Source organism: Phalacrocorax carbo (genome assembly GCF_963921805.1).
Source record: "Phalacrocorax carbo chromosome W unlocalized genomic scaffold, bPhaCar2.1 SUPER_W_unloc_10, whole genome shotgun sequence".
In the NCBI taxonomy this organism is placed as follows: Eukaryota; Metazoa; Chordata; class Aves; order Suliformes; family Phalacrocoracidae; genus Phalacrocorax; species Phalacrocorax carbo.
The window spans coordinates 284,935-302,002 of NW_026990244.1; the positions used below are offsets into that span (position 1 = coordinate 284,935).

At 41.3% G+C, this 17,068-nt stretch overlaps 1 protein-coding gene across 11 annotated transcripts in view; it reads right to left on the bottom strand.

Annotated features, from left to right (window-relative positions):
• LOC135310821 (erbin-like) overlaps positions 1–17,068 on the bottom strand; it is a 173,340-nt gene that overhangs the window by 25,201 nt on the left and 131,071 nt on the right. For 8 of the 11 annotated variants that reach the window (XM_064439840.1, XM_064439846.1, XM_064439843.1 and 5 more), the window contains 4 exons: positions 16,806–16,988; positions 14,418–14,535; positions 12,512–12,695; positions 10,162–11,674 (listed from right to left, as the gene is read on the bottom strand). In XM_064439840.1, the coding sequence (XP_064295910.1) occupies positions 10,162–11,674; positions 12,512–12,695; positions 14,418–14,535; positions 16,806–16,988 (1,998 nt within the window). The remainder of the gene's footprint in view (positions 1–10,161; positions 11,675–12,511; positions 12,696–14,417; positions 14,536–16,805; positions 16,989–17,068) is intronic. The other 3 variants (XM_064439847.1, XM_064439845.1, XM_064439842.1) reach the window with 1 other exon arrangement.

Consider the following 17,068-nt stretch of genomic DNA (forward strand, 5'->3'; position numbering starts at 1 on the left):
CAGGCTGTAAAGCCCCCATCGCTTGCATTTGCTGATTTACTGCCCGTAGATCATGTAACAGCCTGTATTTCCCTGACTTTTTCTTGATAACAAAAATAGGGGTGTTCCAGGGGCTTGTCGATGGTCGGAGATGTCCTTGATCTAATTGTTCTTTTATTAATATGTGGGCTTGTTGTAGACTTTCCCGTTTGAGCGGCCACTGCCCAACCCATACTGGCTCTTCTGTGAGCCATGTCAGTGGGATTGGGAAAGTCCATGTGGCAGTGACCCTCTTTGGTTACTGTTAAGAGTTTTTGGCTGGACCCAATGGGGCGAGAGCGGCACAAACTTGTTGCTGAACCTGTACCATTCCCTGCCCAACTTCCCTCAATGCTTCAACTAACATAGCTTGGGGGCCGGGAGGTACCCGACTCATGCGCTCAAGCATCATCTCAATGCCTGCGTCTAGGGGAAGTGTAATTAAAATGCTTTTAGTAGCATGGTTGGAGTGTTCCATAACACATTGACGCAGCAATGGGCCCTTCATAAAAATTTTCCAATCAAGAGGATTATGGTGTGCGAATAAATTTTGATTGTTAGCAGGGTCCGGTTGATAGATGACAGGGAAAGCCTGAGCTAAGAAATCGGCGGTCTCTAGGTCCCCGTTCTGTAATGCCTCTAACCCGATTTTCCGCCAGTCAACCTGGCTGCACACAGCAGGCACAGAACAGTGACTAGACGGCGTGCTCGGCTTATTTTCCTCCACCGGAGAGACTACATCACATACATTTTCAATATCTTCACCTCCCTTTCCCAAGCTTATTCCTCCTCCGCTAGTTTCTACAGATGTAGATTTATCAGGGGCGGGAGGGGGGGGAATAAGGGGCTTTCGAGGTACGACAACTGGGATCCCCGAGAAGGGAGGAGAGAGATTGTCTAAGCCAATTCCAATCTTTCCAGCATTGGGGTCACAGTTGTCCAGCCGATCAGAGGCGGCTGTTGCTAATCTTTTTTCAGTTTTATATTTTTTCATACAGTTAATCACTTCCCGCCAAGGTTTCATTAGCTTTTTCGCTGTCTTATCGTCATCTATCACCAAGTCCCACAAACAATCACCATAGGCTCTCCCCTCCTCTACTTCAAAAATCGACTCCGGTTCTTTAAAAAACCCTTTCGCTTTACCCACTGCAACTAATCCTGACAAGTCTTTTAACTGACTTACTCCCTGCTTTTCTAAAAAGTGCTTTAATAATTCAAAAGCTACCTCGACCTCCATCGCCCGATGTGAGGAAAATCAGCGTCTTTGTATGGCTCTCGCTCCCGGGTTAGCTTCAACTGCGGAAAGCGGATCCCCTCTTGAATCCCGAGGTTGGATCCAGGCCGGAGGGTCGGGACGTATCAGAAATGATGCATAAATCGACTCCTTTTTGCCCCCTGGCCGCCGTCTGCCAGTGCGTCTCTGTCTCTCGCTGCCGTATCCGAAATAATCCTTTTCAGGTCCCTGTTCGGGCGCCAGTTGCGGCGAGCGAGGAAAGCAAGCGGCCAACTCAATGTGAGTGATAGAGCAAGCTTCAGCTTTATTTTTAAGTCACAGCGCTTTTATATGCTCTTGTAAACAAGCTTCAACAATTACTTAATACAGGTTGCGACACCTTCTTAACAAACAGTCTATTTCTGTACTTCGTGCCTAATTCCTTGTTCTTGTTTATCGTTTGCTCTCAAGGCTGAGAGATATCCCTGCCTTTCTTCTTTACTCTCAAGGCCGAGATATCTCTTGCCTTTCTCCCTCCTCCTGGTGACTTGCAGATTCTCTGTAATTTCCCATCAGTGGGTCTGATCTCTGTAATTTTCCATCAGCGGGTCTGACGCCGGGTCTGTAGTCAAGCTAATTCCATCGCATACCCATAACTCTCCAGCCCGCTTTCTATCTCAAACAACTTATCATGAGACCCACATGTTGATTCAAACCTATAGTTTCCCACAGCAGATAACCATTGCAGATGTTTATTATTGCAGTTTATGGATGAGAAATTCCTCCACCACACAATAAAATGTGACTCCTCATGCAAATTAAACTCTTGAAAGTTTTTTTTCCACCTGTATCAGTTAAAAAGGGCTAATAAAAACCCCTAAGAACTAGCTTCTCCAATTTTGGCCAATAAGCCAAAATTATTTAAGTGGGATCACCCACACCCACCCCCTCTCCAGTTACTAAATTTTATTAAAACAAACAAGTACTTCAGGAGTTTCACATAAAAATCCCCAACAAAACCAACCCCGAAAAACCCACTACAGACTCTTTCCTAAGAAGCACAGCACAGAAATAATAAACATGATTAAATTCAATAACAGACTCAGAAGAGTCACAGCAAATGCAATACTATTAACCTATACTGTTGTGTATAACCAACAGGCAAGAAGATATGAATTAAATATTCATCATAATGCTTAATTTTGTTTATCTGTTTTTGTCAGTGTTGTATCTTATGCTTTAAAAATAAATGCCATTTTAAATCCATGAAAGCATTGTCAAAGCGATTTCCAATAAATGCTTGTACCTTAAATAAGTTCTGTAATTACTGAAATTTTTTTGGGATTTCAAAACATTTCAGAAGTCTGGTTTATAGATTAACCTCCCCCCCAAAGCTAATTTTTAATTACAAACAGAAATATCTGAAACCATTATTTTAAAAGAGCAAAGAAATTGTGGAATAAGTGAATGCGGCCTCCATTGACAGCACTAGAGATCTCATCGCCCTTATTGGATGCAAGCCGTGGGATAGAAAAACAACCCACAAAAACACAGAACTGAGGCCTTGATATGTGGGACAGAAGGTCAGGGGCACAGCTGGAGCACCAAAGCAGGAGAGCGCGCTTATCTACGTTTATACCATATGTGGAGCTAGTGTGATAGGACACATTCAGAGGCAGAGAGAAGGGAAAAATACTAGCTCAGGAGGCAGACTATATTAAGGCTGCTCTTCTGTTAATAAACAACTTTGGCTTTGCTTGTGCATGAATACGGCGTCCATGTCATGAATCGCCACAGAAATACTCAGTGAATCCCTAGATTTTCCACAGTATCATATTTGCCAGCTGCCATATAGGATCATATCTACATTTTTCACACTTCAGATTTGTTTAAAAAAGTCAGTCATATCCCAGTGAAAATCAACTAAACAGTTATATACACATTCACTTTTAAACCCATAAATAAGTCTCAGATTGCTAAGTAAAAGCTACTTTAAACCTCTTCAAGGCCAGAAAAAAAGAAATACACACATACAAACCAGACTTCTAAAAAACTATTAAATTAGATGCACAGCTAAGAACTCTGTCGTGGTTTAGCCGGCAGCTCAGCCCCACACAGTCGCTCGCTCACTCCCCCACCGGTAGATGGGGGAGAGAATCAGAAGGGTAACACTCATGGGTTGGGATAAGAACAGTTTAATAATTAAAATTAAAAGAAACAACAACAGAAATGCAAGGTAAAGGGGAACAACGAGAGGCGCAAAGCCCGGGGGGAAGGGAACAAACTGCCGGAACAAACCGCACAAAACGCAACCGCTCACAGCCCAACGACCCGACGCCGGGCCGCTCCCGAACCACAAAGTGCCCCCCCCTTTATATACTGGTCATGGTGTCACATGGTATGGAACGAACATGTCATTGGCCAGTTCGGGTCAGCGGTCCCCACCATGGCCCTGCCCCTCCCAGTCCCCTGCCACGTGGCAGAGCCCGGGAAGCTGGAAAGGTAGCTGACCCCTCACGGTGAGGAGAATTAACCCCTTCTCAGCCAAAACCAGCTATGTCTATGAGGCTATTTCGGAAATGAGTCCCATTGTCTGACTCAATTCTCTCTGGGGTGCCATAGGACATGGCGCGAATTTCACATTTGTGGATAGCCTGTGCAATAACATCCATGGTCAAGTCCACCCCTCAATCATGAGCCCACCTGTATGTTGTATCTCTCCCTTGATGGCCTGAGGTGTCATGGGCCCACCGAGCTAGAAATAGTTCACCCTTATGTTGCCAGTCCAAATCCACCTCAGCCACTTCAATCTTGGCAGCCTGATCCACCTGCTGGTTGTTTCGATGTTCTTCAGTGGCCCGACTCTTGGGGACGTGAGCATCTACATGATGTACCTTTACAACCAGGTTCTCGACCCAGGCAGCAATATCTTGCCACAATGTGGCGGCTCAGATGGGTTTGCCTCTGCGCTGCCAGTTGCTTTGCTTCCACTGCTGCAGCCAGCCCCACAGGGCATTTGCCACCATCCAGGAATCAGTATAGAGATAGAGCACTGGCCACTTTTCCCATTCAGCAATGTCAAAGGCCAGCTGGATGGCCTTTACCTCTGCAAACTGGCTCGATTCACCTTCTCCTTCAGCAGTTTCTGCTAATTGTCGTGTAGGGCGCCATACAGCAGCCTTCCATCTCCGGTGCTTCCCCACAAGACAACAGGACCCATCGGTGAACAGGGCATACTGCTTTTCATCTTCTGGCAGTTTGTTATACAGTGGGGCTTCTTCAGCACGTGTCATTTCCTCCTCTAGTGATAGTCCAAAGTCCTTGCCTTCTGGCCAGTCCATGATCACTTCCAAGATTCCTGGGCGACTGGGGTTTCCTACCTGAGCCCACTGGGTGATCAGTGCAACCCATTTACTCCATGTAGCATCAGTTGCACGGTGTGTAGAGGGGACGTTTCCCTTGAACATCCAGCCCAGCACTGACAGTCGGGGTGCCGGGAGCAACTGTGCTTCCGTGCCAACCACTTCTGAAGCAGCTCAAACCCCTTCATATGCTGCCAATATCTCTTTTTCAGTTGGAGTACATCAGGCTTCGGGCCCTCTGTATCCCCGACTCCAAAAACCTAGGGGTCGACCTTGGGTCTCCCCTGGTGCTTTCTGCCAGAGGCTCCAGGTAGGGCCATTCTCCCCGGCTGCAGTGTAGAGCACATTTTTTAAATCTTGTCCTGCCCGGACTGGCCCAAGGCATGAACTATCCCCTGTTTAATCTGTTCAACAGCCTGTTGTTGCTCAGGGCCCCATTTGAAATAATTCTTTTTCCGGGTCACTTGATAGAGAGGGCTTACGATCATATTGTAATTCGGAATATGCATTCTCCAAGAACCCACAACGCCCAAGAAAGCTTGTGTTTCCTTTTTGCTAGTTGGTGGAGAAAGGGCAGTTATTTTCTTGATCATATCCATTGGGATCTGACGACGTCCATCTTGCCATTTGGTTCCTAAGAACTGGATCTCTTGTGCGGGTCCCTTAACTTTACTTTGTTTTATGGCAAAACCAGCTTTCAGAAGGATTTGGACTATTTTCTTTCCTTTCTCAAAAACTTCTTCCGCTGTGTTGCCCCACACAATGATGTCATCAATGTATTGAAGGTGTTCCGGGGCTTCTCCCTGTTCCAGTACAGTCTGAATCAGTCCATGGCAAATGGTAGGACTGTGTTTCCACCCCTGGGGCAGTCGATTCCAGGTGTACTGGACACCCATCCAAGTGAAAGCAAACTGTGGCCTGCACTCTGCTGCCAGAGGGATTGAGAAGAATGCATTAGCAATATGAACTCTGGCATACCACTTGGCTGCCTTGGACTCCAGTTCGTACTGAAGTTCTAGCATGTTCAGCACAGCAGCACTCAGTGGTTAAGTGACTTCATTCAGGCCACGATAGTCTACTGTTAGCCTCCACTCTCCATTACACTTCTGCACTGGCCTTATGGGACTGTTAAAGGGTGAGTGGGTCTTACTGATGACTCCTTGGCTCCTCAGTTGGTGAATGAGTTCATGGATGGTGATCAAAGCATCTCTGTTGGTGCGATATTGCCGCCGGTGCACTGTTGTGGTGGCAATTGGCACTTATTGTTCTTTGACCTTCAGCAACCCCACAACAGAAGGGTCCTTCGAGAGGCCAGGCAAGGTACACAGTTGTTTAGTTTCCTCTGTCTCCAAGGCAGCTACACCAAAAGCCCACTTGTACCCTTTTGGGTCCTTGAAATACCCTCTCCTGAGATAGCCAAGGATGCACAGAGCCTCTGGGCCAGTCACAATGGGGTGCTTTTGCCATTCATTCCCAGTTAGGCTCACTTCGGCCTCCAATACAGTTAGCTCTTGGGATCCCCCTGTCACTCTAGCAATACTGATGGGTTCTGCCCCTATATAGTTTGATGGCATTAAGGTGCACTGTGCGCCGGTGTCCACTAAAGCTCTGTACTCCTGTGGGTCAGATGTGCCAGGCCATCGGATCCACACAGTCCAGTAAGCCCGGTTATCCCTTTACTCCACCTGGATGGAGGCAGGGCCCCCTCTAGTCTTGATCATGACATTCACAACTCACTTCCTGTAAATGTTTATCAGGAGTCTCTCTATTAGGCTTAGAAAAAAAATCAGCGCTTCTACTCCTCTGTCTGGGGACTTGCTCACTGGAAATTGGAGCAGCAGCTTTCCTGGAAGAGCCTCCCTGAGTGACTGTTCTTCCCTGCAGCTCACACACTCGTGCCTGTAGGGTCGAGGCAGGCTTGCCATCCCACCTCATCATGTCCTCTCTGTGGTCACGCAGGTAGAACCATAGGGTGGCCCGTGGTGTGTATCCCCTCCTTTGAGCCAAAGGATGCTTATTCCTAACAGCTGAGACACTACTCTGTCGAGGTGGGGAGTAGGACATATCTTCTTTGAGTTGCTGGACCTGTTGGGATATTTCCTCCACAGCAGAGATGAGTGAGGAAGAGATATTTGCTTCATAATCCCGGAGTCTATCAATCACCTCCTCCACCGTTGGTGTCTCGTCATCTTTCCAGGACATCACTGCCAATGAGTTTGCATGCGAGGATGGTGCGCTCCGTACAAACTTCTGCCACATGGGTCGTGTGCACTCGGCTTCATCTGGATCTTTGGATGACCGTTGATCGTCCAGGTCACCATAAATCACCTCAAGCACAGCTAATTCCCTTAGATACTGGATGCCATTCTCCATAGTTGTCCATTTTCCTGGGCGATATGTAACATCTTCTTTAAAGGGATACCTTTCCTTCACTCTGGACAGGAGCCGCCTCCAGAGTCTGAGGGCTTGTGGTTTTTTTTCCCAATTGCTTTGTCAACATCCCCTTCCCCAGAAAGGGATCCCAGTTGTTTGGCTTCTTTTCCCTCTAGTTCCAGGCTACTGGCCCCATTATCCCAGCATCGGAGCAGCCAGGTGGCAGTGTGCTCACCTGAACGACGGCTGAAATGTTTTTGCATATCTCACAACTCTCTCAAGGACAGGGATCGGGTGGTCTCTATTTCATTTATGACTTCCTCCTCCTTTCCTCGTGACGGTGCTCTGCTTTTTCATCATCCCGTTCTAAACGAGTTGATGTCCGCTTCCAGTATTTCATCTTGTGTATGGGGGCAACTGATACTGGTACGGGTTGATTCTCTGAGCCAGCTCCAGTACTTGTTGTGGGGTTTTGAGTGGCTGCAGTGCCTGTCCTCAGGGCTGGAGTGACTACAGTGCCAGTCGCTTTGCATTTCAATCCAGAGACATTCTCTTCCCCTTGGGAACACTGAATACTGCTGAGCAGGGCTCAGTATGCATGGGCCAGGCCCCAGCACATTGCAGTTATCTGTGGCTCTCTGGAGCTCCCAGCATAACAACATACTTTCTCCAAATATTCTACTAGCTTTTCAGGATTCTGCACTTGTTCGGGGGTGAAACTCCAAAACACTGGGGGTACCCACTGCCCTAGGTATTTGCCCATGCTATCCCACATGCCCTGCCACTTGTAACTATCAAGCCTTGGGGCCGATTTCTGGGTAATATTCTTAAGTTGCTTAGTCAAAACCAAAACAACATGCCCAAAAACTAACAATAAGTGCACCTTAACCACCCAAGGATGTTCAAGATACAAAAAGGTGGTTGTAATAGAGGCAGAGACATCATAGAACAAAGTTGCAAAGGTACTCTTCTGTATTTCCTCCATATAAAATCTCTCCGAGGAGGAGGTATAATTGCTAATTGCCTCAACAAAGTGGTATCCAAAGTACAGTAACGGTTTCAGCAAAAACCCCAAATACGAGGTAAAGCTAAAACAATTGTTTGTATAAGAAATCTTGTAGGCAAAACATTACTAATCACAGCAGAACACAGCACACTAAACAAACCAACACCAATCTTGAACACCAACTGCAAAAAGGACAACATGGTGCTGTGACCAGCAGCTGTTATTATCTCCAACCCTTGAGCCCCATGTTGGGCTCCAAAAAGACTGTTGTGGTTTAGCCGGCAGCTCAGCCCCACACAGTCGCTCGCTCACTCCTCCACCGGTAGATGGGGGAGAGAATCAGAAGGGTAACGCTCGTGGGTTGGGATAAGAACAGTTTAATAATTAAAATTAAAAGAAACAACAACAGAAATGCAATGTAAAGGAGAAAAAGGAGAGGTGCAAAACCCCGGGGAAGGGAGGGGAACAAACCGCACACAACAGAACCACTCACCGCCCACCAACCCAATGCTGCTCCGCTCCTGAGCCACACCCTGCCTCCCCTTAATAAACTGGTCATGGTGTCACATGGTATGGAATGCACATGCCATTGGCCAGTTCGGGTCAGTGGTCCCCACCATGGCCCTGCCCCTCCCAGTCCCCTGCCACGTGGCAGAGCCCGGGAAGCTGGAAAGGTAGCTGACCCCCCACGGTGAGGAGAATTAACCCCTTCTCAGCCAAAACCAGCACAACTCAATAACAGCTATTCCATATCATTCTAGTAGGAAACAAAAATTATTACATATAAAGCGTAACAGAAAGTATGGACAGATATAAAAGGAATCAAGTCAGGTAACCAATTTCACTTCAGTCAAGGTGACTACACTGCTACAGTACCTGAAGAGATCTCACTGGCATATTAAATATTGTTCCTAATATGTCAAACATTGATGATATAGAAAAAAGCTATAAACAAATTGCATTAGCAGTATTCTGAAGCTTTATTTCCCTTGCCATTTAAGTATTGCCGGGATTTTTACTTCTCTATTTTTTCATGTAATATTTGATATGTGCATCCAGGAGAACAGAAGATCAAAGAATGCACTATTAGTGTTGGAACATGGTGAGGTTTGTGATCACCTCGTAGGAGTAATTTTTTCAACCACCTCCAATTAAATTTCTTTAGCTATCAAGGATATCGAAGTATTTAGCATAATAATCACAAACCATACTATGTTCTTTCAAAAGAAAAAGAAAATCCATCTAGCTGGCATAATCAAAACATATTTTGGCTGTTTCACTTCCCCTCCATGGAAACAGGATCAGGTAATGACATTCTGCCCAATATTTAGTGATGATATTTTAAATTGGTTTAGCTGGACAGCATACGTTACATTCTTCCATTCTCAAATTCTTTGAAGATATATAATTGTTCAGCTCTACATATCAGCTCAAATTCTTGAGACCATTTATAGTATATAAAGAATCCTTTTCATCATCTCTAGTTATATCAAAACCTCCTGTGATTTCCTGAAATGAACAAGATTTTAAAGTGTTTTCATGTCACAACAATAAATATTCATTCAACAGTCTGTCAAATATCCAACTTAAAAAGATAACTGGCTTAGAGGCAAATATATATTAATTATAACTTTTGAATTCTTCAGCAACTGAAGTTGTAGACCTACCTATACTTCCAAATAGATTTTACTGATTTTCTTTTCCTTGTTCTTAAAGTGAAGGAATAGGGGGAAAAAAGGCAAAATAGAAGATCAAGAAGTGTAGTAAGAGAATATTTTAGTATAACATGAATACAATGCTACATCAGTGATAAAAATTACCTGGCCTAAAAGAGCTGGCCTTGCAGTCCAGAAGGTCAATGCACCATTATTTAATGTATTCTCAAGTAATTGGACTAATCTGGCAAGTATGGTGTAAAAACAACAGGGACTTTTTTTTCCTTTGAGGGAAGGTTGGACTAGATGATCCCTGAGGTCCCTTCCAACCTGTGATTCTGTGAAAAGTTCATTTACAGTCTACCATTTGACTGTTTCTCACATATTCAGCACAAACATGTTTATCCTTTTTAAGGTAGTATCAGAAGTACATTTTCATTAGTAATTAAAAGCAGTTCAAAACACAGAATATTTAACTTATTCCATATCCAGATAACAGAAAGTTAGAAAAAGTTTAAAAATTATTATTTTTACCTTTTCTAGCTTTTTAGCCTCAATATGTCGCAGCACCTGTTCCCTCCAGTCATGAGGGACTTTACTTTTTCCTGGAGGGTCTAATAAAGAGTGGTCAGAGTTAACCCTTGGGTTTGATCTCTTTGAAGGGCTAGTCCATGAGTAATTAAAGTCACTAACTGACATAGTTCTTTCTGGTATTTCATTCACCGATGGATGAGCACTCTGTGGTTGGGATACATTTGGACCATTGTTGCTATATGTCCTGGCAGAAAGAGGTCTCTGTTGCCCAGACATTACTTGTAGAGCTCTTCCCACTGAATGCAAGTCTCTGTATGTTAAATAGTCCCCTTCAGGAATGCAGGCCCACCTTGAAGGTCCAGTATCCCCAACATTTATAGAAGCTGTAGTGGGTACACTGCTCTGCCTTTGAAGAGTGTGTCTGGTTGCTCCTGGGAGCAGTCTATCATTCAGTGGAATAGCCGACACATCTATGTGTCTCCCAGCCATCTGTTGATGAGTGTTATACACAGCATTGGCTCGGACATTGTTATGATTGGCTAAAGTCATATTGGCAGAATGCTTTACATAGCTGGGGATTTCTGTGCTGTCAGACCTAAGCAGATGTGAAGAAGGTAAGCTGCCTTGTTCTACTTGGGTGTTTTGTTTCTGGGGCCACAAGGTATCTTTCATTGTTGCACTGCTGCTGTACTGAATGTTATACTGGGGAGTGCAGAACATCTGTGCACCACTTGTCACTGATCCTCTCACTCCATTAGTACCTTCAGGATTTTGATTTAAGTCAAACTTGAACACAATTTTTGCAGAAGATACGAAATCAGATGACAATGATGGCCCAGGAAAAACCTGCAAGGGCCGATCATGCAGAAGAGTAGCAGATTTACTTCGGACTATGTTTTTTCCATCTGCACTACCAGATGCTGATTTTACCACTGAGTTTGGCTGTTGAGATCCATTCTCATTAACAATATCGTAGATTTTCAGACCAGTGTCCATACTGGTGATGCTGTGAGATTTCATCACAGGACCACTTCTCTGTGGGGACAATTCTTCAGTGCTCCTTGAAACAGACAGCTCAGCAGAAGAATCACCATCAACTGTAGTGCTTCTTGGTAGTTCATCTTTACTGGGAGACTGTACTGCTTCCTCAGAATGTTCATTTACTTTATTTATAGGATATTTATTTCCATTTTCCATGTACTCACTTTCTTCTTTCATACTGTTATTCAAAAAGCCCTTTACTGAAAGTATTTGTAACCTTTCCACAGGAACTGGCACTGCCTCTTCACTAACCAGTTTATTGATATTCATGTTTTTTTGGTCTGATTTGTGACACTCCTCCATAGGAATGCTTAGATCAACACCTTTTCTTATTAGGCCTAATCTTTCTTCAATGCTTAATTTGTATTCAGACAAATTTGTAACCTTCTCTTGCAGATTTATTTTTTCTTCTACTGTAATGCTCAATTCACCTCCATTTTGCAAAAGATTATTCAAATTTTCATCTTTTTGCCTGGAAAAAAAGATGGCTCTTAAAAGAAATTCCAAAAGGAACCAACATATTCCTTTAAGAACTGTTTTAGAAAAATTAATGATTAACATGCAACACAGCCACACAACACATGATTTGCTATCTTACCATTACAAAAATATATTATACAGAGGGCTCATTTTGGCAACTCTCGTTTGTGTCATCAATTACATGATCATGTTCTGGTTTCAGAAGTTTAATTAAATTCAACAGGAATTATTAAAGAGTTTAAAAGTGTCAAAAAATACAAAGTGACAATAACTCAATTTTTTTTATCAAATACTTGCAAGTTTCATGACAATTTTGAACAAACATCTCATTTCTATTGGCAAATTAAAAAAAGGCACCTTTTAACTAGAACCACAAAAAGAGAAACAACCTGTAAAATCCATTCTTTATAAGCTTCTAAATGCTTTTTATAATTAAGTTAGTAATCAAATTGATATTCAACATTATGCAAATAAAAACACTGAGATTTTAAAATGGTGTACTGAAAGCATTTTGCAGGGAAAACAAATTATTAAGGATGAAAGTATTATACCATTTTAATAGAACAGATAGGAACCATGTCTTATATACTAAAATTGCCCTCTGAATTTTATTGTCCTCCTGGTTTTTTTGTTGGTTTTGGGTTTGGTGGTGGGGTTTTTTTTTGGTAAGAGAACTATTTCATTATTTAACATTATTTTAAAACATTAAAATTTAAATTATTTCATGAATGATAATAAAGGAATCATTAAAGGAATGGACATGTAATATGAAAGATTAAGTAACATTTTTCTATTATATTTGCTCAGTGGTATACAGTATTTTACAAACCTGATCTTGGATAAAACAGCAGAATGTGTTTCTTTGTCTGGAGAACAACGAGAAATATCTTGGCTACTATGAGTATTTAAGGAAACAGAATCTGACATTCGAGAAGGAGAGGAACAGTTGCTGTTATTTTGATTGCTATTGTGGGTAGCTTCATCTGATAAGGAATCAGCATCTTTTGAATCATCTGAAATAAAAATTTGCCAATTTAGTTAAAAGGCTATTAAACAGATGTCTGTAACATGTATGTTAGTGTTTAGAAATTGTATCTTGTTCTTCAGTAATACTTATTACTGGAAACTAACATATAAGCTAACACCTTTGCAAACTTTGTATAAACTTACAAAAGACTGTCAGCAATAGTTCCTATTTTAAAAATATTTGTCTCAATGTAAACAGCCCTCACCTGTTAATGAAATTTAACTTGTTGCTTTATTCCAAGTTTCCTTGGCATAAGCTAGTGCACTACGTTATGTAATATTTCCCAAAAATATCTATCAAATCATATTTCTGTTTTTGCAATGATTCAAAAGTTTTAAATTACATGAGTCTATTGGCCCTTATGAATACGAAGTACACTGCTTCACATGCAGGATTTTGAAAGTGTATATGGTTTCTGCTTTTGAACATTCTATCATTGTTAAATAGCTTTTTATTAGACCAAACAGTCTGGAAAGACCTAGATCACTGGATGAGCTCTATATAGTTTTATAAATGTTAAAAACAGGAAAGAAAAATATTCTTCTGCAGAGTTGGAACCAATGCATTCCCATCCTTTGCAGATCACTTAAGACAACATTTTCAGAGTAATTTATACCTCTGCACATTGATTCTTGCATAATGCATGCATACTTACATCCTACATCCACATAAAAATCATTTATCTGTGGGTCTTCAAGCCAGCCATGATTTTGACATGGGCAAACATAAGTGTACAAATACATTTAAATTTTTACTTCAAGACAGTTACACGTACCAAAAGCATAAGTTTTGTGAAACTAATGTCTATCTCCAGAGACAAGAAAGAAGTTTTGACTTAGTACTTTAGCCAGGCATAAAAACCCAAATACAACATTGATAAATATCAGTCTTTTCACCTGCATGTGATCCTCACATCAGACTCTTCTTGCTACCTCTGTGTGGTTTTCCTTCATCCTCACTAAATCTTACCCTTTTACATGTAGTGGCCAGAAAAGCCTTTTGTCCTGGGAAGTACTGGACTAGGATATCATGTGAAGCAAAATAAAATTTGCTCTTCAACTGTTAAATTTTGTTTTGTCTGAATCCTAGGTCATTCCTTACTCTTAAGGAAATGGTTACCCAGACTGAAATTATCTTTCAGAGACTATAAAACTTAGTTAACAAAAACAATGTTCTGAAGCTTCCTGTGAGAGGAAAGAAAAAACCATGAGTAAAGTGACTCTAGAGATGGAGCTGCCACAAGAGAAGATTATTCTTAAACCTTAGGAAGAGAGCACAGCTTCTCTGAGAAATTTAAACAAGTGCTATTGCCAAAAGCAGCAATCGTCCACAAAATCAGGGGGGTGGGGGGAATATGGAATATTTCCAAAGTAAATGCCACTTTCTGCAATCCTTAAACATATCAAGACTGTGTTCAAGCTAAAGGTCCCCCAAAACACAAGCATCTCCTTTCCCCCTCTGCTTTTAAACTAACGACAAGAATCAAGAAAATTAGGATGTGAACACAGCTTTCTTTACCACACACTCAAGTATAAGATAATTTCGATTTTTTTTCTGCTTTCATTACTTAACTAGAGAACTGATCATCTACCTTAAAACACAAAAATCTACTTTTACATAATTCAATCAGAAAAATTAGCCATTTTGAGTCATGAAATTATCAGAATTGCATACTACTTCTATTGTTGTTTTTTTAATGGTATCTAACCTTTTTTGTTATTCCTAAGAGCTACCACTTTTGGTTGATTTATGGAGGTTTCTATCAGTGGTGGCTGCATTTCTGCCATTTTCATCTCTTCGTCAGAGGAGAGTTCTTCTGATTCCTGCTAAAGGAAAACCAGCTTTATTATACTGTGCATTTTAAAGAAGTGCTTAAAAGGTTAAGTAAATGCTATCTAAACTGTCACCCACTGAAAAATAAAGGGGAAAAAGATAAACAAGCAACATAACATAGGCATAACATAGCAACTGTGTAGTGCATTTGTAGTGCAAGTCAACTGAATTTAGCAATATTTGCCACTGAATTATCTTTAAGAAGCAGCATAGGCAGACTTGCATTGTCACTGATGAACAGTTAAACTGGTACTAACTTCAGCTGCAAGAACCTACTTGGAGCAAGCAGATGCAGCTTTTGTTCCGCCACTGGAGAGAACCTCCAGTTGAGTTCAAGTCAGAAAGTTATCACTGAACCAGCAGTCACCCCAGACTGACTAGCTGGGTATCAGTTTTGCAGAAAAGAGCTCAAAATGAAACAGCTATTACCAAGCATTACCAAGACAATCTTAGGAATGGAGAGCTAGGCTGTGAGTAGACTGAATGACCTTGGCTTGCCTAGTCTGGCAAAAAAAAAAAAAAAAAGCGCAACTGTAGCTTGGGTTGATACCTTTAAGTTTACATTGGGAGTAAATTCCAAAAGGAACAGAAGTTATTTATCTTCAGGAACAACAATGGCAGAGGAATAAAGTGATGCTGAATACATTTCAACTAGAAATTGCTAGTTCCTAACTATAAGATGGAGCTCAGTGCACTTATGAAAGAGATGAACTGACAAAGCTTCTGCAAGAGCAGCCATGCCACTGATTCAGTATCCTATTGCCAGGCCTATATCCCTATCATCTTCAAAAACAATTGTTTTTAGTAATATTTTGAAGGGAAAAAGCCCTCTTTCCCTAAGGTAGAAACTTCTTTCTAGTAAGCATGCTTCCTCTTTCAAATGCTATAAAAATCTATGTCACAGATTGCAAAAATAGCCTGTCAATGTTCACTTTTTCTTACAAGTTTCAGAACATTTAATGCGTAGAACCTACTGGAGCACCATCTTCCCCATGATACTAACTACCAGGCTAGTTCTTTGGACTGAAGGAAGGACAAACCTGACTGAGATGTAGCAAACAATGTATTGTTCATGTAATCTTCATTAAAAAAAATCCACCTGTTTCTCTGCAATCAGAACAAACCACCTCTTCACTGCCTCTACAACATTACCTTTCCCCTTGGATGTAGCATACAACAAGTGTAATCAATGTTGAAATGAAAAAAAAAACCCACAAACTTATATGCACGTGAAGTTTAGATACCTGGATTCAACTGCAACAGTTACCACCAGCAGGTTATTACATGGAAGTAAGGAATTCAGTATCCCTGATCGACTATGCGCTGCTGCCTCATTTACTTACCAGCATACAGACAGCTTCAAAGAATTGCTGTCACTATCATCAGACAACTAATATGATTTTCTGAAATTATATATTTAAGCTAAAGAAAAATGTCAAAACCAATATTTTCAGAAAAGATGTAGAAGCAGGAACACGCTAGTGGGGAAAGAGCCAGCAACAGCCACAACTGCTTGTCACAAAGCCTCTTCAGCAAAAACATGATATACACATGTTCCACTGCTTACACAACACAGGGAAAAATAATCTGCTCATGAAATTATGAAAAAAGCATTTTACAGGTTGTGATTGGCAACTGACCAAGTGACAAGTTCCAAAATTTGTCATATGTCTGAAACACATTCTAAATAAAAAAAATACATGGTGTTTGTCACAGAGATGTACAGAGTTCAGAAGTTAAAAATAACTGACTCTTTATAAGTAGATACAATTTCTGTCACATTCATGACAGTTCACTAAAAATATAGAGGAATACACTTTTTAAACTCACCTTTTACTTTTCATTCTAAATGAATGGGCACAGTCACTTAGATATAGACGTTTTTGATTGCTCCCACAAATCAGACATACCAACATTTCAGTGACAATTATAATCAACTGTTTACTGAACAACTGACAATCAAGCAAAAACCAGAAAATCCTATCTAAGTATGAGTCTTTTCACATTATGATACTTAGGTCAACTTTTAATTGCTTGCTTTATTTTTCTTTAAATGTATACATCTTTCATTATGAACTTTTCATTAGCTATTTCAAACTTTACTTAATATAGTCTGAAGTGAGGAAAATATTGCATTACAAACCATCTGTACTTACATCACTTATGGATGGCAATTTTCTATTGTCAACATAAATTTTCATCTGGGTAACAAATTCAATACAACACCAGCACAATTCTTTGACTTTTCATCGCAATGCTATACCTCAAGCATGTCTTCATGGTTGACAATTGTTTTCGTGTTCTGCAAGGTTTTAACAAGTACAGCCATCTGTGAATTTGCAGTGCTGTGCTCAGCTTCTGGTTCAGTAGATTTCTCCACAGGGCTTCCTGCTGAATACTGCTTTCTCTCATCTGCTTTGTTCTTTATTGAAGCAATTTCTGAAGTCTACAGGATTAAGAACATTAGCAGAAAAAACATCCTGAAAGGTTTCAGTAACATATGATAGAGTTAATGTTAAATATTTT